We start from the raw sequence: 27,755 nt of genomic DNA, 5'->3' as shown, positions 1-27,755 counted from the left end.
TGAGATTCTGAGGCTGTATCATTCTCCTTAGGCGGAAAACTTCTATTTTGCTTCAAGGATCGGTCCGATCAAGGGGGTCGGACCTAAGGCAGGGGTCGGTCCCTGGTTTCTCCTTGAGCAAGGGTCCGGAAGTCGAGGGCCTATCCGGAAGCTGGAGAAAACTTATGCCTGGATATTTTTCCCCAACATTACGGTCTTTGAAAAATGTCCAACAATAACAGACCAAAACAAATGTCTAAGATATAACAACTGTATATGATATAATCAAGAGCAGACACTTTTCAACTCCGGTGGATGCAACCTTAGATTTGGAGGAGGGGTTTCCATTCCATGAAGGGTGAAAAGAACGCACAGGGCCAACCGACCTATAACAGGTAGGGTTTGTTTTCTCCCATGCGACTGGGAGCCTACCTCATACCGCTTTATATGATATGGAACTGGGGAGCCTACCTCATACCGCTTTGTAGAAGGAATCTGTAAATAGTCACAACTCTTGTTATTACGACTTCACAGCGAAACAATACACAACTATTTTAGATGAAACGAACCTTAGGTGGTAACACATAGGACTCAGGTTCAACATCTAATACAGGTCCATATGGGACGAGAGCATGCGGCTCTGTTACTTGCTGCTAAACAACCTCCCCAGCGTTGGTTTACAAGTGTAACCAATAACACAAAAATACAACTATCTATCACATTACCTGATCGACTTTGTTTTCGCCGGGTGGTGGAGAACCAGCATTGTCAGACTGTTGTGCGTCGGGCGGTGACAGTTCATCCCCCGGACGACTGGGTGTACGCGTTTCCTGCATGACATCATTATACGACCTTTAGGAACTGTACACCAAAAACACACCAAAACAACAGTCTATCATATCACCTGAAGAGATGCATTTCCGAAGACTGGTGTGGTCACACCATTACCAGACTTATTTTGTCGACCACTCTCTCTATGTGATGAAGCTGTGTTGTTACTTCTGGTTCCCTGGTAAACGGCAAAACTGTCAGAAGAGGAATTCACTCTATATCTGAATAATATGTGACATTATAACTATGGTGTACAACCATTGCCACGCCGGTTTCGCCACCAGATCCGCGCCGAGACAATGTTTTCTTCTCACCAGCGGAATTTGCGACCGTTTTTCTTTTTATGCCCTTCCAGTTTGGCCCATGTGTTTCAATGCCAATACTATCAGGAGAGGAATTCTGTCTACGTTGCGGATCTCTGGCTTTCCTCTTCCTTGTATTATGGTTGCTTACCTCGGGCATACCCAAACCCCTGCAAATCATTGTACTCATCAAACTTGTTCTCCAACTTCTCAAACCGCACCTTCATCCAACGTTTTAACATTTCATGCGTACACCTCCCTGAGCAAGGAGGATCCCCTTCTTCGCTGTTAGTTGAAGAAGATACTTCTTCAACTTCGACAGGGACTGCTTTGCGCGGTCGTAAATTCCGCCGGTGTACGGGAAAGGGACTGCCTTTCTCGCCCTGCCCAGCGTCTGCAGCCTCTAACTTGGGGCAAAACGACCTGTCACCGCCTGAAAAATCCTCAGTTTTAAATGTTTCCCCACAAAGCAGCTTCTGCACCAGAGAAGTAACTTTACTATCTTCAGCCTCGTCAACCAACAGGAGACGTTCCGCATCAGGAATCACAGTGAAGTGTACAGAGAGCTTAAGATAGGCAGAAACAACGGAATAAAGGTAAATACCAACATCAAACAACGCTTTTACTAGAAGGGTTTTTGGATCCGGTGTATTTCAAACGAAGGGAAAAGGAACTTACAGCCGTGTTGTGGGCACAGGGGGGGGGGGGGGGTAACCCAAGTATTGATAGAGGTTGGATCCAAGCTACAACCTGACCACAAAGAGAATTGATTTTTATGGGTTTTTAAAATTTTATGATGAAAACAGAAAAAAATATGAATATGAATCAGAATGATAATATGAAAAAAAAACAAATAGAAAAGGGATAGATTGATGGAGATGGGATCTTTGTTGCTGGACTGAAGTCTCTCTCAACAAGGATCGATGGATGGAAAATGGCGTGAAGGTGGGATCCGGCCTGCTGGACTGAAGTCTCTCTCAAGCAAGATCAGTGGATGGAAATGGAATGATGGACGCCACAAAGCTCTGTGAAAGGAAGCTATGATAAGTCTGGTTGCTCAAGAGCTGCTTCTCACACACTCAAAAGAGTTAGAACAATAGTTTTGACAAAACTAGAAAAACTGTATTTTTCATTCATAAAATCCAAGGGGTGAATACAATGAAGCAAAGACTAGAGCTTTATAGGCTCGACCAAGGCAGACTCTAACAGTCTTAAAATGATAAAATGAAAGTAATAAACTCGAAATAATAGACTTGAAAGCAAAGGGATTGATGGCTCCATGAAAACTAGCCGTTGGAGACTTAATGGTGAGGATCTTGGCCAAATGAATGTAGCTGATGTTCTTCTTGTATCTGGATGGATTGAGGGGGGAAATCTTCTTTATGGTCTGGAAGGTGCTGATGTCGTGCCTTAACTGAAGAGAAAAGAGCTGTTGGAGCTTTATTGCAAGAAATTCCAAATAAGCCAACTTCAAGTAAATAGGGATCCGCCTGATCTCCTGGGTGATGGTGCAGCTGAGACTTCTTGTATGTATTCTGGTTGGTCTAGAACATCTCCAGGCTTCCATAAATAGGTTTGGGTCGGACCAAATGGAATTGGTTGGAAGCTTTCCATAATTGATGTCGGTTTGGTCAGCTTTGGGAAATTAATTGCATCTTGGTATTTCCTGAACCAAATCTCTTGATTTTGGGCTTCCTGGAAAGATAAGAGACTCTTCTTTAAGCCCATGATTGATTCTGGAGGAGGCCGCCTAATGGTTGGTCTAAAATCCATTTCAAAAGGCTGATACTCGCAACTGGATGCGGTGGAGAACCTCCGGTTTGTAAAATACATAACTTTCTGGTCCGGATAGATTTTGATATGATTCCAACTGGTATGGACTCCGTATTGAGTGTCGAATCCATGAAAATTGGTTTCATGTTGAAAGTCCTTCTGTGGGTTGAGATATTCGCCTTGGACTGAACCTTGGTCGCTGGTACCTCCTAGATGGCTGGTTTGGAAGGTTTGGTGAGACTCTGGTCGAACCATGGATTTCGTGACCACAACAAGCCGGGTCTTGCTCGACATCAGTTATGTCGTTTACTATGAGAATAGTAACCGAACCAGTGCATGCTCTGGGCTCATCCAAGAAATTGGTGGTGTTCGCTGCGGGAATTTTCTCCAGCAGCAAAGACACAGCCTCAAAAGCGAACAACTGCAGGGCAAGCGGAAACCCATAGCAAACGGTAGTCTTCTGAGATAGCTGGTCACGCATGGCTGCCAGTGGGTCCTTAATAAGCTCGTTGGCAGGGGTAGGCAGGAAACACGGCAAGGTAACTAAGAACGACTCTCGACCCCATGGATAGGCCAAAAAACTCTCAACGTTTGACAGTATTTCAACGTACCTGGGGGTCAGTTTAAGTTGTTTGTTGCTGCAGCACAGAGCACCATCAACCAAGGCGATCAGAGCCAAAGGGAGCCGTTTATCCTCGCCTGGATAGCGATTCCGCAACATCCCCAGCACATTTCCCACCGTAATATCACCCACAGCCGTATCAAAGAGCGACTTCCAAATCGGCCCAGGTTCAGATTCGTTAATAGGACCTATTTCCGAATCTTGAACATCGAAAGCTCCGCAGTTCAAACATGTACCGTCGCGGAATTCATCCAGCAAGAAACGTAGAGCATGGTTTGCGAACGTGAACCACAACTCGTATGTGCGAACTGTAACTAGCTGCCGGCAGAGGAGGCTGCCGATGAGCTTCGCAGAGCTGTGGCAGCGTACAACGGGCAGCTCAAACAGCCTGCGAAACTGGGAAGCAAGCAAAGTGTCAATGGCAGCCATACCTCTAAGTGACTCCGCAATACAACCGATGATGTTTGCTTTTGAGTAGACGTTCAACCGCAAGCCTGTCGGGTATGAGTCAGGGGCGAAGAGTCTCCTGGGCAATACCGACGAAGGAATACCTCCAAACTTGTCCAGCTGAAGAATAATTAGCAGCGGAGGCGTCCTCCGATTCAGAAACTACAAAACGGAATATATCGATCCGCAAATCAGCCGTATGAAATTAACCGTGGGGAGTAACTAGGAGGCAATAGATTTTCAAACCTATGTCCCAAAATTAGCAAAAAACAATCTACGCGATGACATGCAAAGACAGAGTTCTCATGACCGGAGGTGGAGAAAGCAGTTCGGAAAAGGACAAAACAATAAACTCAAAAGACTTACCCGGATACCACGGCTGTTTCCGAGGTCGGGACTGCGTGACCTTCTCGGCGGTCCCTTTTGTTCGCCGGCCAACGCCACTCTGGGTTTGCTTCGCCTTCGCAACTATTGCAGGAAAAGTCTGGGCTGTATGGGTCGCTGGGGAAGATGAATCAACTGCGACGGAAAGATCACGTGAGAGTGGATCTAGTTCTAGAGGGCTAGGAGAATGGAGCCAAAAAAAATTAACGAACAGCCTTTTGAGTCTTCGAGAGTAAAGTCGACAACTTTAGTCAAAACAAATATTGGCAGTAAAGTTGATTAACTCCGTGTTTTGAGTCGTTCACCGGAAATTGCAGGTAACACGACGAAGTAAATGACTCCTGTTTATCGGGAACCAGGGAAGCTCGACAAACACTCTCACGTGCGAGAGAAGAGTGGCACTTTCGTTATTAGCAAGCTGGAGAAGGGATGGTCTCGTATTTTGCGAGAGACTTGCACAGGGTTGTCAAAACACGCGACCCTCCTCGCCAAAAAAACCTTCAGCATCCCGATGACCCAATAACAAACTTGAAAGTGACCCATTTTGCCAATTAATTCACTTATTGCATAAGGTATAATACAATAAAACAAATAAATCAGATTTTTATTATAAATAATGAAACAAAAGAAAATATATCTTTTTAAGTTGAGAATATATTTTAGTTTTATGACTAGTAAAAATGAAAAAAATATTAATTTCCAGTCTGTAAAGATTCACAGATCTCCACATCCGAGCCTCCTTCTAAAATCTGAATCCTGCGATTAAGACTGTTAAGATACTGGTCAACAAGATAACCTAGATCGTTAAGATCCCTGGCAGAGCAGGATAATTATGACCCCCGACTGGAATAGTTAACTGTCCAATCCGAAGAAATAGATACATATCTTCTGTGAGGTTAACCTCCATGTTGTCCTTCTTCTTCTTAAGCAGAAGTTTATCGGCTTTGGTTATCCTCTGTTGGACAAACTCCTGTTGATTGACCACATTATTTTGCTGGTCAATTTCCGGCAAGTTCCGAAAAGTAGTAATCACTTGGTTCATACCCTCAACGGAGGGCCACGCCTCAGGGGTAGGATCGTAGGGACTGTAAATGATAGCCCCGGCATTAATCTCAGATAAAGTGAATATCTCATGCGCTTTTTTGAGCAAGCCCCTCTTCCTTTTTTTGTAGGTTGTTTTTCTCGAGGAGTTATTGACGATGAAAGTAAGTTTCATCTTCCTTCTCGTCATGGTGTTTGTTGTGTTTATTAATTTGTGTAATGTGTGCTGTATTTTGAGTTCAGGGATGTGTGTGTCTTATATAGTGATGGAGGGCTATGAAAAATTTATCTTTTTAAGTAGGGAATATATATAGGTTAATGAAATAAAAAGACAGAAAGAATAATCACCTGCCAATAAAGATGTGATTAATATTTTTGTGGACTATTGAGTTAAATTATATATATATGACTGAATAGTCAAATATATTAATCACACTTTTATCGGCCGGTAATATTATTGAATGTTTCAATAATTATAATTCAGTCCTCAATATATTTGTCGATAAAAATATTATTGAAAACCAAATATTAGAAGTTGTCCCAAATATTTGCAATGATTTGTTTTAAAGTAACCATATAATTTTTGCAAATACAGTTTATATGACCCTAAAATAAAAAATAATAAAATAAAATAAAAATAAAAGTAAAAATAAATAAAACGAAACGAAACAAAAAAATAAAATAAAATAAAATAAAATAAAAATAAAAAATAATATAAAATAAAATAAATTAAAATAAAATAAAAATAAAATAAAATAAACAAAATAAACTAATATAAAATAAAAATATAATAAGATAAAAGAAAAATAGAGAAAAAATAAAAGGTATAATACAATAAAACAAATAAATCAAATTTTTATTATAAATAGCGAAACAAAAGAAAATATATGTTTTTAAGTTAATAATATATTTTAGATTTATGACTAGTAAAAATGAAAAAAAAAATTAATTTCCAGTCTATAAAGATTCACCGATCTCCACATCCGAGCCTCCTTCTAAAATCTGAATCCTACGATTAAGACTGTTAAGATACTGATCAACAAGATAACCTAGATCGTTAAGATCCCTGGCTAGAGAAGGATTATTATGACCCCCGGCTGGAATAGTTAACTGTCCAATCTAAAGAAATCGATACATATCTTCCGTGAGGTTAACCTCCATGTTGTCCTTCTTCTTCTTAAGCAGAAGTTTATCGGCTTTGGTTATCCTCTGTTGGACAAACTCCTGTTGATTGACCATATTATTGTGCCGGTCAATTTCCGGCAAGTTCCGAAAAGTAGTAATCACTTGGTTCATACCCTCAACGGAGGGCCACACCTCAGGGTAGGATCGTAGGGACTGTAAATGATAGCCCCGACATTAATCCCACATAAAGTGAATATCTCATGCACTTTTTTGAGCAAGCCCCTCTTCCTTTTTTTGAAGGTTGTTTTTCTCGAGGAATTATTGACGATGAAAGCAAGTTTCACCTTCCTTCTCGTCATGGGGTTTGTTGTGTTTATTACTTTGTGTAGTGTGTGCTGTGTTTTGAGTTCAGGGATGTGTGTGTCTTATATAGTGATGGAGGGCTATGAAAATTTTATCTTTTTAACTAAGGAATATATATATATATAGATTTATGAAGTAAAAAAACAGAAAGAATAATCACCTGCCAATAAAGATGTGATTAATATTTTGTGGACTATTGAGTTAAATTATATATATATATGACTGAATAGTCGACAAATATATTAATCACATTTTTATCGGCCGGTAATATTATTGAATGTTTCAATAATTATAATTCAGTCATCATTATATTTATCGATAAAAATATTATTGAAAACCAAATCTTAGAAGTTGTCCCAAATATTTGCAATGATTTGTTTTAAAGTAACCATATAATTTTCGCAAATACAGTTTATATGACCCTAAAAAAAAAAATAATAAAATTAAATAAAAATAAAAGTAGAAATAAAATAAAACAAACGAAACAAAAAAATAAAAATAAAAATAAAAATAAAAATAAAATAAAAATAAAAATAAAAATAAAATAAAACAAAAATAAAAATAAAATAAAAAATAAAATAATATAAAATAATATAAAATAAAATAAACTAAAATAAAATTAAAATAAAATAAGATAAAAAAAAATAGAGAAAAAAATAAAAAGGTTTATATGAACTTATTGCATAAGGTATAATACAATAAAACAAATAAATCAGATTTTTGTTATCCATAATGAAACAAAAGAAAATATATCTTTTTAAGTTGAGAATATATTTTAGATTTATGACTAGTAAAAACGAAAAGAAATATTAAGTTCCAGTCTATAAAGATTCACCGATCTCCACATCCAAGCCTCCTTCTAAAATCTGAATCTTGCGATTAAGACTGTTAAGATACTGGTCAACAAGATAACCTAGATCGTTAAGATCCCTAGCTAAAGTATGTTTATTATGACCCCCGGCCGGAATAGTTAACTGTCCAATCTGAAGAAATCGATACATATCTTCCGTGAGGTTAACCTCCCTGTTGTCCTTCTTCTTCTTAAGCAGAAGTTTATCGGCTTTGGTTATCCTCTGTTGGACAAACTCCTGTTGATAGAACATATTATTGTGCTGGTCAATTTCCGGCAAGTTCCGAAAAGTAGTAATCACTTGGTTCATACCCTCAACGGAGGGCCACACCTCAGGGGTAGGATCGTAGGGACTGTAAATGATAGCTCTGACATTAATCCCACATAAAGTGAATATCTCATGCGCTTTTTTGAGCAAGCCCCGCTTCCTTTTTGTAGGTTGTTTTTCTCGAGGAGTTATTGACGATGAAAGCAAGTTTCACCTTCCTTATGGTGTTTGTTGTGTTTATTACTTTGTGTAGTGTGTGTTGTGTTTTGATTTGAGGGATGTGTGTGTCTTATATAGTGATGGAGGGCTATGAAAAATTTATCTTTTCAAGTAGGGAATATATATATATATATATATATATATTTATGAAGTAAAAAAACAGAAAGAATAATCACCTGCCAATAAAGATGTGATTAATATTTTTGTGAACTATTGAGTTAAATTATATATATATGACTGAATAGTCGACAAATATATTAATCACATTTTTATCGGCCGGTAATATTATTGAATGTTTCAATAATTATAATTCAGTCATCATTATATTTGTCGATAAAAATATTATTGAAAACCAAATCTTAGAAGTTGTCCCAAATATTTGCAATGATTTGTTTTAAAGTAACCATATAATTTTCGCAAATACAGTTTATATGACCCTAACAATAAAAAATAATAAAATTAAATAAAAATAAAAGTAGAAATAAAATAAAACAAAACGAAACAAAAAAAATAAATAAAAATAAAAATAAGAATAAAATAAAACAAAAATAAAAATAAAATAAAAGTAAAATAATATAAAATAATATAAAAATAAAATTAAAATAAAATAAGATAAAAGAAAAAATAGAGAAAAAAATAAAAAGGTTTATATGAACTTATTGCATAAGGTATAATACAATAAAACAAATAAATCAGATTTTTATTATAAATAATGAAACAAAAGAAAATATATCTTTTTAAGTTGAGAATATATTTTAGATTTATAACTAGTAAAAACGAAAAAAAATATTAATTTCCAGTCTATAAAGATTCACCGATCTCCACATCCGAGCCTCCTTCTAAAATCTGAATCTTGCGATTAAGACTGTTAAGATACTGGTCAACAAGATAACATAGATCGTTAAGATCCCTAGCTAGAGCAGGTTTATTATGACCCCCGGCTGGAATAGTTAACTGTCCAATCTGAAGAAATCAATACATATCTTCCGTAAGGTTAACCTCCCTGTTGTCCTTCTTCTTCTTAAGCAGAAGTTTATCGGCTTTGGTTATCCTATGTTGGACAAACTCCTGTTGATAGAACATATTATTGTGCCGGTCAATTTCCGGCAAGTTCCGAAAAGTAGTAATCACTTGGTTCATACCCTCAACGGAGGGCCACACCTCAGGGGTCGGATCGTAGGGACTGTAAATGATAGCTCCGACATTAATCCCACATAAAGTGAATATCTCATGCACTTTTTTGAGCAAGCCCCTCTTCCTTTTTTTGAAGGTTGTTTTTCTCGAGGATTTATTGACGATGAAAGCAAGTTTCACCTTCCTTCTCGTCATGGGGTTTGTTGTGTTTATTACTTTGTGTAGTGTGTGCTGTGTTTTGAGTTCAGGGATGTGTGTGTCTTATATAGTGATGGAGGGCTATGAAAATTTTATCTTTTTAACTAAGGAATATATATATATAGATTTATGAAGTAAAAAAAACAGAAAGAATAATCACCTGCCAATAAAGATGTGATTAATATTTTTGTGGACTATTGAGTTAAATTATCTATATATGACTGAATAGTCGACAAATATATTAATCACATTTTTAATAGCCGGTAATATTATTGAGTGTTTCAATAATTATAATTCAGTCCTCATTATATTTGTCGATAAAAATATTATTGAAAACCAAATCTTAGAAGTTGTCCCAAATATTTGCAATGATATGTTTTAAAGTAACCATATAATTTTTGCAAATACAGTTTATATAACCCTAAAAATAAAAATATTAAAATTAAATAAAAATAAAAGTTAAAATAAAATATAAGAAGAAGTCGAGTAAGTGCACCCTCCGCGTCACTCTTACTCGACTCCAACGAACTACGAATGGCTTGATTCTCTTTGGAGATACGTAGGCAGCCTTAACCGGTGCAGCTATAACCAAAACACGTCGAGTAAGTGCACCCACCGCGTCACTCTTACTCGACCCCAAACGAACTACGAATAGCTTGATTCTCTTCGGAGATACGTAGGCAGCCTTGACCGGCGCAGCTATAACAAAAAAAAAAATAAACATATACGTGGCCAAGTCATCGCCGCTACTGGCGAGTAAAACTGCATCCCGAAGAAAGGAGAGGACGTCGCGACCCAGTGAGCAAAACCAGCGAGTAAAACAGCTCTTGGAGGCCGCAAAGTCCACGATCAGAACCATCTGCAAACATGTCGCGACCCAACGAGCCCAACCAGCGAACAAACCTGCTTTTGGGAGCCGTGAAGTCAGCGACTAAACCGCTGTCGGCGAGTAAAAATTCTTTCGTAAGAAGAGAGAAAATGACGCGACTTGATGAGCGAAATCAGCAAGTAAAACAGCTAAGTAAAAGAGCCCAAGGCAGATAAAAAGAAAAGGCATTCATAACAAGATATCCGATAAGGTGACAAGCGAAGAGCCTGGAAGCAACACAACAACAAAGGCCCTACAAGACTTCAAAAAGGAAAAGAGTCCAAGGCAGATATAAAAAAAAAAAACAAAAGAGAAAACTACTAAGTATTAATTCTACAACAACATGGCGACCTAGTTCGCCGGATCCTCCTGATCCTCGACAGCTGAAGGCAGCGTCGTCACCACCGGGCTTCCAGAAAGACCCGTGTCTCCTCCATCCTTCCCGCTATCTTCGGCCTCGTCATCGATCTTCTTCTCAACCGGCTCCCGATCCACAACCTTGGAGCCCTCACTCAGTTTCTTCGCCATGATATCAAAGGAGTCATCGGGAGACTGCATCCTCGACAAATTTCCCGGATCGAGAAAGCTGTCGTTCGTTCCGTACTTGTAGACGCCCGCGAGGATCTCTTCGCTCACGAATGGAGAAGGCAAGACAAGTGGGGACAGTTTAAGGTCCTCCTCGGGGATATCTCCAACCATGAGTTTATCTTTCTCCACTTCATACAACTCCTCTTGCGCCTTGAACATACTGACTAGCTCCTCAGCGACATCGTAGCCTTCCTCTCTCGCTAGCTCGAGGCATTTCCGTGTTCCAGATGCCTGTCCAAACAGGTTATGCGCCACCTCGAAGTTATCACGACGAACGGAATAGTCCCGAATGTTATCAAAGCGACGATTAGCCTTCACAGTCATAGCCGTCTCGACCCTAGCTCTCTCGAGAGTCACCTCATACACTCGAGAATCTCTAAGCCTCTTCCTCTCCGAGATGAGCTTATTAACTACAGCATCCCGCTCTTTCACCAGATCTTTCTTCTCTGTCTCCAACGAGACCTTCTCGCGAGTAAGAATTTTGACAGCGGATCGGGAGTTCAGCAACTTCGTCTTTAGATCGTCGAACTTCACACGAAGGATCCATTTGTCCTCAGCGGCCTTGGCTGCCGTGACCTCGTGCATCCTGCGAACGCGAGCGACCTCCGCCTCCGCAACTCGAGCCGAATTCTCGGCGACCCCCAACTGCACCTGAGTTCGCCTCAGCTCGGTCTCGTACCTCTCCACCATGCGGTTCATAGTCCCGTCGCTCTGTAATGTGGAAAAGAGTTAGGAAAAACAACTTAAGTAACAAAGGAAATCAGAGTAACGAGTCGAAATAGACTTTGATGAAAGAGTTACCAGTTTCCTGGCATGAGCAGCCTCTATGTACTCATCTCTGAAAAAGAGATTCTCCACCGGTGGAAGAGCAACAGGGCCCCCTCTCACCTGTCGAGTCAACTCCGCGCATTGTACCGGGTTGGAGATCAAGAGAGTGTTCTCGTTGTATGAGAAGTTCACTAGATCGGGAAAGTTCATCTGAAGCCCCTTGGTAGTAGCGGAGTCTCCGCCAGCGCCTTCACTCAGAGAAGGAGCACTTCGCAAGACAACGGCCCTCTTCCCAGAAGCCTTCTTCTGCTTTGAGACGGAAGAGTCAGGCGCGGGGGTAAACTCCCCTTTCTCTCTCCCTCCGCGAACAACGTTGTCTGCAGGGTCGTCGGGAGTAACTTCCTCAACCAGAAGATCCTCTTCGCGAGAAGGACTCTTTTCAACCTCAATAGGCTGTTTCTTCTGTTTCTTGGGTCGTTCCTCCAAAGGATCATTTGCAGAAGATTCAACAAGATCTTCTCGACTCGCGTTCGAGTCTTCGGTCTCCTTTTTGGAAGAAGCCTTGCGGGACATCTTCTTCCCCTTCTTTTTCTTTGACTTCTCCTGTATTGCTTCATCAGGCGGCCCGAGAGGCTCATCTTCAGGATGAGTGGATTCCTGCTGATCCTTAAGGGGACTACTCTTCCCCTCTTCTCTCGTTTCAGTCCCGGTGACCGCGGAGTTATCTTCGTTTACACCCGGAGTCGCGACTGGAGGAGGATCATCGCGCACCGCCTCTGCTGATTCGGTATCGGCTGCGGGAACAGATTTCTTCTTACTAAGTGATTTTAACTGCCCCTTCAGGATAGCGCTCAAGTCAGGAGTCTGCTTCATCTTTTTCGCCTTATTGACTAGCTTTTGCTGTTTCCTTGTAAACAACGACAAACGCTTCTTCCCAGGTATAACCACACAAGGCAGCCTGGACCGCCAAATCTCTGTAACAAAAGAGTAACGATAAGGTAATCGTCAAGACAGCAAGTTGTGATTAATCAATGAAGCAGGCGGAAGACCCAGTACCTCTCGCTACGCGATCCTGACAGCGACATATCCAATCGGCGCTAAGATCAGGCCACCGACGATGACTAAGTGTTGCGATGGCTTGAGCGTGCTCGAAGAAGTTCTCCGGATATGCGATCGTATTCGGGTGGCGAACTGCAAAAACATGAAAAGAAAATCAATGGGTTAATATCACGGGAATCAAGAAACTCGAGGGTGACTACGATCTACCGATTTCACGATCCCAAAGGACCGGGAAGTCATCTCTCGGCGGCTCATCAAACGCATGCTCATCCGACTTGATGTAGAAGTAGTATCGTTGCCAGTCTTTCGTCTTGTTCGGGTGACCAGTAAGAACGTTGTAGGATGGTCGCATCTTTATAGAGTGCAAACCGTGAGGCATAGATCTCAAGAAGGTCAGCTCCTCGAAGGTCCTCACGCTCATTGGGATGTTTACCTCAGTAGCCATAACCATTAAAGCGACAGCAATCCTAAACGATCCGTTCAAGAACTGGGTAATCGCCACGCCCCGACAACGAACGTATTCCGTAATCAAGCGAGGAATAGGGAACCACAGCTTTGTGTCCACACCGAAGTAAGACTCGTAGACACATTGGTACCCTGCAGGCGGCGACCAAGGCCTCTGCCTAACAGATGGAATAAGATAGGTAACTCCAACAGCACCGCAACTCTTCAATAGATGTTTCACGCTGCTATGAGTAGAGTAGCTCGGAAACACGTTTCTCCAGCGCTGCCCCTCGATCTCGGGATCGCGTAAAGTTTCTCGAGGGATCCCCGGAAGCACCTCGAAACGATCGCCAGAATGATAGCGCGTAGGCCTGTACTCTGGAGGCTCCACACTCTCTTTTCGAAGTCGCTTAATCGGGACCCTGTAAGATCGTGCCTGCGCCTCGAGTCCCTCATTCCCACCGCCTCCGCGAGAAGAGCCCGCGTTTTCCTCAGCTCCATCTCTCACCTGCGAATCAGCAACTGTCGGATCCCGCTCCGAAGCCGCGTTCGTCGGTGCCCTAACCTCTACCGGAGCAGCGGAATCCACAACCGCCTTTCCCTTCTCTTCTCGTGACAATCGCTTCCCGGACGGCATAGCGATTAACCTCTCCGACAACAAGCCTTACCAGCGGGACTTAGAGAGAGAAACAAACAAAAATCTAGAGAGAAGAGAGAGCAAAGAAGGATACCTGAGACTGCAGAGAAGAATAACGAAAGTGAAGCAAAGTCACCTATTTATAGCAAAGGAAGGAGCACGATTCCCGAAGCACCATCATTAGGTCTAATAAGGCCTAAATGGGCTTTAATTAGGCCCGCAATCCCCCTTTTCTCGACTCGCAAAGGTCTGATTAAACAAATTGAACCGGAGATTAAGAATCAATCGGACCGGAATCAGGACAAGGATTAAGGATTTGGTCAAACCGGAACCAAACCGGTATAAACCGGTAGCTTCGATAAAGAAGAGAGAGAAAGCGGCGAGTAAATTCACTCTCGAAGCAGGCAGAAGCATCCCGCGGGTTAACGTGCACCATCAGCGAGTAAAACCGCGCTTCGAAGCAGCAGGGAGACAGCACGACTAACGTGGAGAACCAAACTTGCGAGTCGCACCAGATAACATAGCCTGCTACCGACTCACTACGACCTTGTCTTTGCACAAGCTCCGAATCCAGCTGCTGTGGTGTCTCGCTGCTCTTCACGACCAAACGGGCGTATCCGCGAGTAAAATTGTCTTCGAAGGCCACTCAGAAACCCCGCGACGGACGCACCTTTCGTCTACCCACTTATGATCGCGTAGCTATAGCCGGCAAGCGACAACGCCCTCTCCGGGATCTCACAAGCATTGGATAAACGCGCATGCTATCCCTCACGACCAAACGGCGCACCAGCGAGTAAACTCGCATTTGGAGATCCCGTAGGAATATCGCGACGAACCGAGCCAAGTCCGCGAAAGAAACGAAAATCGGAGATCTCAGAGAAAGCCGCGACCGGACGAGCAAACGAGCGAGTAAATTCACTTTCGGAGGCCTCGCTGGGACACCGCGACAAACCAAGCCAAAACACGCGAGTAAATTCGCCTTTGGAGGTCTCGTGGAAACATCGTGACAAAAACAGAACCCGCGAGTAAATTTGCCTGCAGTAAGCCCTGAAGTCAGCGACCAAACACCCGTGTACGGGGCGGCACTGAGACACCAACAGGCCAATAATCGTCGATTCACCGAAACCTCTCTCACAAACAGTCCGTCAGGGTAAGACTATCACTAACCACAGACGAACTGGGGGGACTTACTGTAGAGGGGAGATTACATCCCTCCAAAGGCCCGGTGAACGACGATACATTACCTGTCGATCAAAGGAGGGAAGATAGAACGGGCCTAAAAGATAGCCCACTAAGAAGGCTTCTAGTCGCCCTCGCGACTAGAGGACAACGGCCCATTTAACCGACCTACCGACTAAAGCCCATACGGACCAGTGAGTCCTAGGGAGAACTGGCCAAACCATCTATAAAAGGAAGGAGGGAAGCGACGTAAAGGGGATCCACACTTTTACACACTGGCAAGGCGGCTAGATCTAGGGTTTTCACTCCTCTCTATCCGCTATCTTGTATTGTTTCCCGGCTAGCTCTTCGAGCTCCGTCTTGTCTTTCTCTTTACACTTCCTCTGTAACCAGGTCCTGATACCTTCATCTATAAAACGTCTTTGTTAGACCCACAGACGAGTTCTTCGTCTTCTCTTTACTAGTTTCGACCGAACTCGGTTCTAACAGTTGGCGCCCACCATGGGGATAGCAAAGTAACGTTAGCAAAGATGAGTCAGAACCCCGAAGGTTCCACTTCCGGCGACGAACACGACGCGCCGAACCCAACCCCTGTCACGGCTATTCCGATAGCCCCTGCTTTTGTCGATACCATCATGGAGCGTTTCGCCCGACAAGACGCTGCTCAAAAAGCAGCTACCGAGCAAATCGCCGCAATCGCCGCGCTACTCGCTCCCCTCGCCGGCGCTCCAGACGCAGCCACTGATACCATTCGCAGACAACTGTTTGCAAGCGACATAGCTGCTAACCCGACGAACCAAGGCGCTCCTCCCAGCACTCTCAACCCAGACGCCGCGCCTTTCACCCCTACGAACCCAGATCTACAGATGGTTCGCGAAGTCGCAGCACTCAAACAGTCGCTCCTAGACATCAACTCCAAGATACACTGCGTCACCACCTCCGCCCCGCAGATAGAGCGCGTTCTGGCGAACACCCTCCGAACACCCTTCTCACCCACGATAACCGGCGTCAGACTACGACACATCGAGAAGCTCCGACTGCCGACGTACGAAGGCTTAACCGACCCAATGACTCACATCACGTCTTTCAACATCGCAGTACGCCGCGCAAATCTCTCCGACGAAGAACGCGACGCCGGCTACTGTCAACTTTTCGTTGAAAGCTTGAAAGGGCCGGCTCTTACTTGGTTCACGGGCCTCGCTGAGAACTCTATCAAAGACTTTCACGACCTGTCGTCCGCCTTCCTCAAGAACTACATCATGTTCACTCAGGAAGACGCGACAGTATCCGATCTCTTCAACCTTGCCCAAGGAAAAGACCAAAGCTTGCGCAGCTTCATGGAAAAGTTCAAGGCCATAGTTTCGAAGGTCGTCTTACCCGACAGCGTCGCGGTCGCTGCGCTTAAAAACATGTTGTATGTTCACTCGGTTTTCCGTGATGACCTCTACAAGAACCCTACAACGTCTCTTTCCGACGCCATAGCCCGTTCTCACAACTTTATCCGCATGGAAGAGGATACGAAAGCCCTTATTGGCAAGTTGAACGCATCTAAAGCCGCGGCATCCGACAAAGCCGTCGTAAAGAACGCGGATAGTCGACACGAGCCACGCCAGCACTCGTCGGGCGACAGAGCAGCCCAAAAGAAGAACTTCGTGTATGCCTTCGACGAAGAGAGCTCCCCAGCGTCAACGACTGTCGTCCGCGAGAAAGGGTGGAACGTTTACAACCGCGAAACCGAAGGAAAACCGCCGGATTCCTCCGCAGCAGTGAGTTCTCGGCCCCCGGGAGCTGAGAAATGGTGCGATTACCACAACGCTAAGTCGCACAACACCAGAGAATGTAAGACGCTCTTCGAGCAATTTCTCTCCTCTGTTGAGAACGGGAAGCTCGAAATCGAACCTCCGAAACCTAGAGCCCGGGGACCTACGAGCTGGAGCAAGAACAAGGATAGAAAAACTAGCAAGTCGCAAGGTAAAGCCCCTCAGCAAGAGAGGCGAGCGACACCTGAAGAAGCAACTCCAACATCACCGGAAAAGGGTAACTCGTCCAGCGACGAGGAATCACCGAGAAACCGGCGCCGCGTCGAGACTGTTTTCACAAGGTCCGCCAAGGACACTGACGATCATGAACTCCCAAGAGCAAGAAGACGCATAAACGTCGTCTTAACGCAACTGGGATCTTCGGTCGACGAACCCGAACAAGTTCCTCCTCTAGACCTGCGCACTCAGCTAAGCCGCCCATCACCGAGCGACCTACGGAACATCCTCAAGCGAAAGGAGAAAGCAGCAGCAGACACGGTCGGTCACGCCCCCGATCTCCGCGAGAAGATCAACTCCTCCAAGACTCGCCGATTGAACAACCCTAGTCCCATGAAGCCCCGCCCTGTAGACCTGCGAGAAAAGCTCAATTCTAGGAAACCGGATTTGCGAAGTCAACTCGATCGTCCTCTGTACTCCGATCTTCGACAAAAGCTCGAAGCCTCTAGAACTCTGCACTCCAACCAAGACAAAGACACCGTCATCAACGTTATTATGGGTGGATCCCCGCCATGCGGTGACTCCGTCAGGTCCATCAAAGACTACCGTCGTCAAGCAACATCCTCGCGTAAATGGCCGACAAAACCCGAGAACGATCATCAGATCACCTTCTCGCCCGACGACACCCTCGGCATCCACATGCCACATAACGACCCTCTTCTCGTCGAACTCGGAATCGGCGATTGCCAAGTCACCCAAATTCTCGTCGATACCGGCAGCTCTGTCGATTTGATCTTCCGAGACACACTCGACAAGATGGGCGTCGACACGGGAAGTATGAAGCCATCGTCCCGCTCCCTCACAGGTTTCAACGGCTCATCCGAAGTCATGAGCGGCACCATTCGCCTTCCAGTGTACGCATGTGGCTAAAAAAATAATAAAAAATAAAATAAAATAAAAAATAAAAATAAAATAAAATACAAATAAAAATAAATTAAAATAAAAAATAAAATAATAAAATAATATAAAAATAAAATAAAATAAAATAAAATAAGATAAATTAAATAATAGAGAAAAAGATAAAAAAGGTTTATATGAACTTATTGCACAAGGTATAATACAATAAAACAAATAAATCAGATTTTTGTTATAAATAATGAAACAAAAGAAAATATATCTTTTTAAGTTGAGAATATATTTTAGATTTATGACTAGTAAAAACAAAAAAAATATTAATTTCCAGTCTATAAAGATTCACCGATCTCCACATCCGAGCCTCCTTCTAAAATCTGAATCCTGCGATTAAGACTGTTAAGATACTGGTCAACAAGATAACCTATAGATCGTTAAGATCCCTGGCTAGAGCAGGATTATTATGACCCCCGGCTGGAATAGTTAACTGTCCTATCTGAAGAATTGATACATATCTTCCGTGAGGTTAACCTCCCTGTTGTCCTTCTTCTTCTTAAGCAGAAGTTTATCAGCTTTGGTTATCCTCTATTGGACAAACTCCTGTTGATTGACCATATTATTGTGCCGGTTAATTTCCGGCAAGTTCCGAAAAATAGTAATCACTTGGTTCATACCCTCAACGGAGGGCCACACCTCAGGGGTAGGATCGTAGGGACTGTAAATGATAGCCCCGACATTAATCCCACATAAAGTGAATATCTCATGCGCTTTTTCGAGCAAGCCCCTCTTCCTTTTTTGTAGGTTGTTTTTCTCGAGGAGTTATTGACGATGAAAGCAAGTTTCACCTTCCTTCTCGTCATGGTGTTTGTTGTGTTTATTACTTTGTGTAGTGTGTGTTGTGTTTTGAGTTCAGGGATGTGTGTGTCTTATATAGTGATGGAGGGCTATGAAAAATTTATCTTTTTAAGTAGGGAATATATATAGATTTATGAAGTAAAAAAACAGAAAGAATAATCACCTGCCAATAAAGATGTGACTAATATTTTTTGGACTATTGAGTTAAATTATATATATATGAATGAATAGTCGACAAATATATTAATCACATTTTTATCGCCCGGTAATATTATTGAATGTTTCAATAATTATAGTTCAGTCCTCATTATATTTGTCGATAAAAATATTATTGAAAACCAAATCTTAGAAGTTGTCCAAAATATTTGCAATGATTTGTTTTAAAGTAACCATATAATTTTTGCAAATACAGTTTATATTACCCTAAAAATAAAAATAATAAAATAAATAAAAATAAAAGTAGAAATAAAAGAAAACAAAACGAAACAAAAAAAAATAAAAATAAAATAAAAATAAAATAAAAATAAAATAAAATAAAATAATATAAAATAAAATAAATAAAATAAACTAAAATAAAATTAAAATAAAATAAGATAAAATAAAAAATAGAGAAAAAAATAAAAAGGTTTATATGAACTTATTGCATAAGGTATAATACAATAAAACAAATAAATCGGATTTTTATTATAAATAATGAAACAAAAGAAAATATATCTTTTTAAGTTGAGAATATATTTTAGATTTATGACTAGTAAAAATGAAAAAAATATTAATTTCCAGTCTATAAAGATTCACCGATCTCCACATTTGAGCCTCCTAAAATCTGAATCTTGCGATTAAGACTGTTAAGATACTGGTTAACAAGATAACCTAGATCGTTAAGATCCCTGGCAAGAGCAGGTTTATTATGACCCCGGCTGGTACCTCCTAGAGGGCTGGTTTGGAAGGTTTGGTGAGACTCTGGTCGAACTATGGATTTCGTGACCACAACATCCCCTCCCTCTTTCGACCTCGAAACTTTATATCCTGCACAAAGATAGAGCAAGTCAGCTTTCATTCTCTTTTGAGATTCTAGAACCTTACCTTGGTATTGTTTCGATTTGGGGGTGGGCTGTGCATCAGGTGGTTCTTCTTTCAGCAGATAGGATAGGATCACGCCTCTGTTATGGAATTTGGTATTGCATCTCTTCTGAGGTTGATGGCACTCCACACTTCTGGTATAGCCTCAGTTCTAGTCATCATTGGGGCTGATTCTTCTAACAACAAAGGATTATCCGGTGGGATTTCTTTGAAGCTCTCTTCATGGCATCCTGAAAAATTCTCAACATTCTGGACAAAGACCAAATGAATTATATCTGATACTAGAGATTCATGAACAGAATGTGTTATGGTTGAATTTACCATAGGTGCATCAACAGGATGAAGAGTTATATTCTTCTTTGGACAGGTTTGGATTGATGGCTGCCTTACTTGCACCTTCTTACCTTGGTTGGTATGATCACCTTCTTGTGGTAACTCAGCTCGGTTTTTATGTCCTTCTTGGCTTATTCCTGGGTCAAAACATCTTGGCAAAGACAAGTGTATTATACCAAATTAGAAAGATTTATAAACTGATGGAAACAAAGAACAATAAACCTTAAAATCAGCCATGGCATTAAGAACTTTTTGTTATTTATTTGGCTTGTTCTCCCATTGGTTTCCTGTAACTATTTCACTTTCCCTTGGAAAAGGCAAGTGCATTAATCTTGTCATGGAATTAATAATAGCATTCTGGTCTATAGTGAAATTTACCTCAGGTTTTGGCACTTGAACAATTCTTTGTTCAGATTTTGGTTTCCACTTGTGGTGTGGATTTTGATTGAGCTCATGATCTGGTTTGGTCCTTGGCACTTCAGCAAGAATAGAGCTCTCATCTGGTATCCCCAATATAAACATTTAAACCAGTATCTAAAGGTAATGTTCGACACTTACCTTGGTTTGATACTATTGTTACTGGTTTTGCTTCTTTAAGAAACTTTGATTTCTTTTCCTTCTGGTCCATTAGAAGGTTTGCTCTTGGTGTGTCATCTCCGTGGGATATAGGCTCTTTAATACCTGAAATAACACTCTTGGACAAAGACAAGTGCATCATACAAGTGGTAGATGATTCATGAACCTTATCATCAAGTGTAGGACTTACCTTAGCCTTTACTTGCATAGTATCTTGCACTGGTTTTGGTTTGATCCTGATAAAAGTGTTTTGGCCGACACTTCTACTCATCTCCATGGCCTTTGGGATGTCACTTTTCTGGTCCAAGCATTGGACAATGGCGTGCCCCTGGTTTGGCTGAAAGTTGTCTTGTTGAGGCAAGACTCTTTGACCTTCTTGTAACACAACTTTCCTTGTTTCTTTGGAACCATGAGTTGGATACCTCCTTGGGTATAGCTTATGGATCTTAGATCTTGTGAGTTCTTGTGCAAACTCATCCCTCATGATTTTTTTAAGAGCTCCCCACGTTTTGATAGCTGGCTCCTTGTAAAACCATCTATCATCTTCTTCTTGTACCCACCATTTAAAGGCATTACCTCTTAGCTGATCAATGGCATAAGATAGCCTATCTTCCTTCAGTATGTTGTTGTAGTGGAACCAATCATGAAGGTTCCTCTCCCATGTTAGGTAGATTCTTCCTCCTGAAAATGTAAAAGGTTCAATTTTATCAGCAAAGGATTTATGATCAAACCGAGAATTAACAACAAAATGGCTTTGAGTTTGAGAAGTTGAATGTTGATGGATCCTTGAAGGATCTGGTGGTTTGGGCTCGACATAGACAGCCTCTGGTGCATCTCCAAATCTTCTTTTTCTTGGCTGTGGACGTTGGCCTAGTGCCTTGGTTTCTTTTTCCAACCGAGCAGTCTGATTTTTGAGCTTTTGTATAGCTGCAAAATGTTGGCTCAGTGTGGTCTCAAGAGTTTGGCCGTGCCCTTTCTCTCTCATTTCTTCCTGCAAACAATATCAAAGATCAAGTGAGGAATACAGAAATTCTGGTTGAACCAAAATAAATCAGATGCAATAATGAAACTTAAACTAAACTATGCAAAATGATTTTTCTTTTGGTTTTCTGGATGCAAGCTCGAAATAAATCACTATGGGATGCAATGAGAAACAAATGGAAATAAAATATGCAAAACAAATTAATGCTGATTTTTTTTTTTTTTGAATTTTCTTAAGATGCAACAATTAAAAACCAAATATGCAAATGATATGAACTATGCTTTAAAAATAGAGTAATTATGATCAATATACACGAAGATTGTGGTATTGAGGTATATAACTAAAACATTTCGATTTTAGGTGAATGGTTACGCAAGACATTTGAAATGTCTAATATATCCTAAACGTTTGTATATTAACATATTTGAGGCGCGTGATATGTCAGAATGGCAAAGTATTTTTACGGGGCAGTGTAATGCACAGTCGTTGTGTCTGGTGACGCAAGGAATTATGATATCTACAAACTCTGCAAGTAGCCGGCTAAACATTAAATGCGACGAGACATATAGTTTTTGCAAGATTAAACATTTTTTACCGAAAATAAAATTTGCAGAATCAGATATTTTGCTATATATAGAAGCATCCGGTGAGACATATTAGGCAATAAAAATTTGGTTTCAATCCGGTTTCTATCAAACATCTCGGAAAAGCTTTCAGTTCACTTTCCGGTCTACTAGGGCTACAAACGGAGAGAAACGGTCAGTAGGACCATATTTATATGGTGTTTTATTCCTTTCTGTCGTTTTCTAAATCTAAGATTTCTTAAATGCTATTTTCAATTCTTTTAGTTAAAAGATCAAAATTGATTTCTCGTTCATAAAGTTTTATTCTTTTAGGGTTCGATGGTTTACTCACTAATCTTTTATTGTGTTCTGTAGATGAACTCTAGACAAGTTCTAAGGGTCATCCAAGGAGCTTGGTATCTTCATCAAAACGGAGAATGGAGCTTTGAAAGGAAACCAAATGATCTTGGGTTTCCAGCTATCGTACGGACGTCAGAAAATTTCGAGTCACTTGACCGCATTGTCCGAAGCCTATACAACCTCCCGTTGGAGACACCGATTGGGATGACCTATAGGCTTCCTGAGTGGATGCTTGTTCCGGATGGTAATAAAACCCCTCCGATAACCATTCAAGAAACACCTGACGTTGAAGTAATGATGGCCGTGAGAGCTTGGTTCGCCGATCTCACCCTTTTTGTAACCATTGGAGCCGAAGATGTCGCGCGCTATCAGTTCTTTTGCCGTACTGATTTCAATATTGGGTCTTCTTCTTATAAATTTGAAAATGGAACCGAGGATCCATCGTTTGAAGGTAAACCATAATATAGTTTTTAATTTTGTTTTTATCTTTTAGTTATATCTTGTTTCATTAATAATATACTAATGCAAATGTATTATTCTAATTTTTCTTAGGCTTTTTAGGAGAGACTGTTGTTGCAAGTCAAGATACGCTAGAGAAGTACTTTGATGACCAGGAGATGATGGTTATTCATAGGGTTCATCTTGAAATGGAAAAAGCAAAACTTGATTTGGAAAATCAACAATGTTACGATTTGATTCATGGCAACGAGATAATTATCATTAATGACACCGACTCCGACGGTGATGGTGCTGAACCACTTGGACAAAACACTCTCTCTGTAACGGTGTTCAATACAGGTAATAAACATATTAATATATATATATATATATATATATATCTAATATATATATATACCATTCATAATTATATACTAATTTTAACGTTATCATATAGGTCCATTCCCAAATCATGGATCTCCTTTTCCAACAAATGGACTCTTCATTTCGGACGAGACAAACGGTTATCCTGTCATATAGTTTTTTACTCTATTATAAATATAAAAATGGGAATTATCACTACATTTCATTAAGATCATTAATATTTGAACTTTACAGTTTACTATACTAATTATATTCAATGTATAGTAATTATGGTCTAATATATGTGTCTTCCGTTTGAATATAATCAGGTGTTGCATAAGAATTTGAATACATCTCTGAGCCTAACATGTCTAATGGTAAGTTATACGTAAATCTAGTATTGCCGGATTTTTATATCTTAGCCGGCTATGATCGACATGGTTTTGATTTTTTGTAAATCTCCCGATGGAATTCTACGAGGGGATTCCCATTGATTTCACCGTTGATGCGGATAACGTTTTCGTACAACCAAGTTCCCCTGTAATGCAAGATAACATTCAGTTTTGGGAAGGATTTATTGGGGCCGAAAATCACAATGGTGTAAAGGACGAAGACCATTCGGAAGCGATGGAAGTTGATATTGAATTGTCTCAAATTATTCCGGAGTTGCAACAAACTGGCAATTCTTCGGTTCAAGATGCTAACTCATCGACCGACTCAGCACCTGATCTCGATAACATAAACAATGTTGTTCTTGGTTGCAAAAACGTTTCTGAAAATCTCTCCAACACACAACCAATCTATGACAATCCTCTGGTCTCCGAAGGTACGTATTATTTGTATACTAAATTATTATTCAATTTAATAAAATAGAATTTTTTTCATGATATATATTTTCTTCATATAGATGTTCTTGATGAAACTGATGCGATAGCAAGCGCCGAGATTATGCCTCAGGATCCCGCAAGTGTTGATCTTATTCCCTCAGCTAATAATTCCCCTGCCATCTCCATGAATGTGGGTCTTATCCCCAATCCTGCGTTTGAAGTTGATAATCTTGTGATCAATCTTGATGATTCTTCATCAGAGGACTCCATGGACAGTGGTGTGTTCTAGGTCACTTTTAATATGTTATAAGTTTTATTACTTGGGTTTTTAGGAATGAAGTGTTGTTTTTTCAATATGCTATTTTGCGGGGGATCGTTGTTTTCGGATTGTAATCAGGGTATCGGGTTAACTTGGTGGTTATGTGTAAACCACAACTGATATTTTAATACTTTTTGCTGATGACTAATATTAACGGATATGTTTAATATAATCTTTAATGTGAAATATATTAGTTAATATTTTGAGGTTTTGCAATATTAATTCCCTAATTTCTAAACATGCTAATAAATGTAGGAGTTACAACAAACCAACACAACGAACTCTATCTTGGAATGGTATTTACGAACCGGGATGAATTTAAATTGCATATGGCTTTATATGCAATTAGTAAAAAATTCGGGTTTCGTAACATCAGGTCAGCACCAAATGGGATGGTCTTGCGATGTTTTAGTTCCAACTGTCAGTGGAGGGTATATGCCACAAAACTAAAAGACTCTGACGTTTACGAGATAAGGAAACTCGATTCCATACACACTTGCTCCGTGGATGATAGGTCCGGTTATCAGTCTCAAGTTACACATCAAGTTGTTGGAGAGATAATGAAAGCTCGTTTCAATGGTTGTGGCGGTGGTCCGAAACCTGGAGAAATAAGGAAAGTAATGCAAGGAGACCACGATGTCCGGATATCCTACTGGAAGGCTTGGCGCTCAAGAGAAATTGCTTTGGAATATGCCAAAGGAAACTCCCGAGCCTATTACAATTTACTTCCTGATTACCTCCGTAAGTTAGTTGAAGCAAACCCTGGAACCCTAGCCGAAATTGAAACTGAGTACAACAGCAACATAGGAAATAGATTTAAATATATGTTTCTAGCTATGGGAGCTTCTATTATGGGATTTGAATACATGAGAAAAGTCATAGTTGTCGATGGAACCCATTTGAGAGGGAAATATGCTGGGTGTCTTTTAACTGCTTCTGCTCAAGACGGCAATTACCAAGTCTTTCCACTAGCCATTGCTATTGTCGACGGAGAAAATGATAGCTCGTGGGAATGGTTCTTCAAAAAGTTACTGGCATTCATTCCAAATACAAACGATATTGTGTTTGTATCTGATAGACATTCATCCATATACCACGGTTTGGCCAAGGTAATTGTTGTATGTATATAATTTCATTTAATGTTGTTATCCGGATATCTAGTCTTTTTAACGGATACTATCGTTGATATCCGGTTTTTTTAATTGTTATCTGGATAATGATATCATGTTTATCCAGATGCGAATCACTGTGCATGCATCAAACATTTAAAAAGAAATATCAAGACTTATTACAAAGACAAGAATCTAGGATTCTTGGTTGCAAAGGCTGGAAGGGCTTTCAGATTGGCTGACTTCTACAAGGCTTTCAATGAGATCAAACGTGTTAATGCCTCTTGTGCAGATTACTTAATAGGAATAGGCTTTGCACATTGGGCACGTTCTCATTTCCACGGACGTCGTTACAATATTATGACGAGTAATATTGCTGAATCGTGGAACGCAGTTCTTCGTGAAGCCAGAGAATATCCTATATTGGCCCTTATTGAATTTATTAGGGCTAAGCTGATGATTTGGTTTTCTTCTAGGAGCTCAGATATCTCGGCAAGGTTAGACAATTTCACACCGAAAGTAATGGAGATTCTCGCCATGAATTTCGAAAGTTCAGCCGGTTTTGAAGTGAAGAAAATAAAAAAGCTGGAGTATGAAGTACGGAACAAAGAAGGGTGTTCTTTCCATGTGGACATTTCCAAACGTTTTTGTAGTTGTTTTGAGTTTCAGGTTCTCGAAATTCCTTGTCAGCATGCAATAGCAGCGGCCATAATAGCGAAGGTAAAAGTGGATTCATTGGTAGCTGAAGAGTACACTAAGAATGCAATGGTTGCTGCTTATGCTGGTAGTGTTGCTCCAGTTATTGATACCGATAATATCATTGAGCTCACTTCTCAATTGTCCGAGTTAGATATGTTTCCTCCGTCTAGCAGACGTCCACCTGGGCGTCCACGCGAAAACTGATATCTATCTCATGGTGAAGTTCGTGTAAGCTTTTTTATTTTTAAAATGATTAATTATATAATGTTCAATATGTTTTCGAACGGATTAATTATTTATTTTGTATTGTTCTATAGATGAAGACACCAAGGAGACGGACTGTATGTAGTCGCTGCAAAGGTTATGGTCACAATCGTGCGACTTGCAAAACTCCTATCGGTTAAAATGTTTTACTATAAAAAGGGATGTTCCCGGTGATGGAGATGTACGGAAAGAGGAAGGATGAAGAATCAAGTTTGTTACTACAAACATCTACTATCTGTTTAATAACTTATATGTAACTAAAATGTGGCGTGAGAGCTGTAGTTTTGATGGAACACCGGTTGCTAAATAAAGTAATGAAATCCCTTTGTAAATTAATCTTACAATGCATATTCAACAACGACCCAATGACACATATCCGGATAAAGTGGTAACATGTTATTTATGGTCATTTTGTTTGTTGGGCCTCATAAATCGAAGAGTATTTGAATTCATATTTAAACCCAACTAGAACTTTATCTTTGCCGTTATTCAATTTTATTTGTTTATGTCTCAATAATTTTAATATAGCAACATTTGCATATTATTCCTGGTTATCTATCTAATCCAATGAATATAAATTTTCTTGTATATATATGTATGTTAATTATGTTAAGGTTAATTGTAAACTCCTAAAATTATGAAAACAAACATACAACTAAAGACTAATCATTAGAAATACATGAGAAAAGTAAACATGATTATATGTGCCTTAATTCAGAATTACTAACTAATATGACAATAAGATAAAACTGAAATCATATAACAAGACTACTCAAGAGAGTTGTTTTCAATTCAGCCGCGTGTATGATTTATAACATATACTTTTTTGTTTTTTTGCAAGCAGTGGAATATTTGTGTCATATGTGTCAGAATTCGAATCTCATCATTATATCTATATTAGAGTAGCCAGCTAGGCTATAAAGTTTATTTGCAGATATGGAAGTTTTGATCTTATCTCTTTGTGTGTTTTATTGATTTCTCTATAAAATCAGGTCATCTCAATAACATTTCTTCACACAC

At 40.4% G+C, this 27,755-nt stretch overlaps 2 protein-coding genes and 1 pseudogene across 2 annotated transcripts; 1 reads left to right on the top strand and 2 right to left on the bottom strand.

Annotated features, from left to right (window-relative positions):
- Positions 1 to 5,030: 5,030 nt before the first annotated feature.
- Positions 5,031 to 5,569, bottom strand: LOC108831234 (agamous-like MADS-box protein AGL80). Its single transcript, XM_056991482.1, has 2 exons — positions 5,196 to 5,569; positions 5,031 to 5,151 (listed from the first exon to the last, which is right to left on the bottom strand). The coding sequence occupies exons 1-2, from the start codon at positions 5,567 to 5,569 to the stop codon at positions 5,031 to 5,033; spliced, it is 495 nt and encodes a 164-aa protein (XP_056847462.1).
- A 767-nt stretch (positions 5,570 to 6,336) lies between these two features.
- LOC130498118 (agamous-like MADS-box protein AGL80) lies at positions 6,337 to 6,863 on the bottom strand (annotated as a pseudogene).
- An 18,192-nt stretch (positions 6,864 to 25,055) lies between these two features.
- On the top strand, positions 25,056 to 26,675 carry LOC108831235 (uncharacterized). Its single transcript, XM_056991481.1, has 2 exons — positions 25,056 to 25,785; positions 25,900 to 26,675. The coding sequence occupies exons 1-2, from the start codon at positions 25,056 to 25,058 to the stop codon at positions 26,673 to 26,675; spliced, it is 1,506 nt and encodes a 501-aa protein (XP_056847461.1).
- The last annotated feature ends 1,080 nt before the right edge of the window (positions 26,676 to 27,755 follow it).

Source organism: Raphanus sativus, chromosome 7 (assembly GCF_000801105.2).
Source record: "Raphanus sativus cultivar WK10039 chromosome 7, ASM80110v3, whole genome shotgun sequence".
NCBI classification, from domain to species: Eukaryota; Viridiplantae; Streptophyta; class Magnoliopsida; order Brassicales; family Brassicaceae; genus Raphanus; species Raphanus sativus.
Note: the sequence above shows the minus strand (reverse complement) of the source record. Positions and strands in the feature narration are given on the sequence as shown.

What these genes read in the sequence shown, in the direction of transcription:
- LOC108831235 (XM_056991481.1), top strand. Translation starts at nt 25,056, where the DNA reads ATGGTCTTGCGATGTTTTAGTTCCAACTGTCAGTGGAGGGTATATGCC. An exon ending in GGCCAAGGTAATTGTTGTAT is followed by an intron (nt 25,786 to 25,899) that starts GTATATAATTTC and finishes ATGTTTATCCAG; the next exon opens with ATGCGAATCACTGTGCATGC.
- LOC108831234 (XM_056991482.1), bottom strand. Translation starts at nt 5,569, where the DNA reads ATGACGAGAAGGAAGATGAAACTTACTTTCATCGTCAATAACTCCTCG. An exon ending in CTATTTCTTCGGATTGGACA is followed by an intron (nt 5,152 to 5,195) that starts GTTAACTATTCC and finishes CTGCTCTGCCAG; the next exon opens with GGATCTTAACGATCTAGGTT.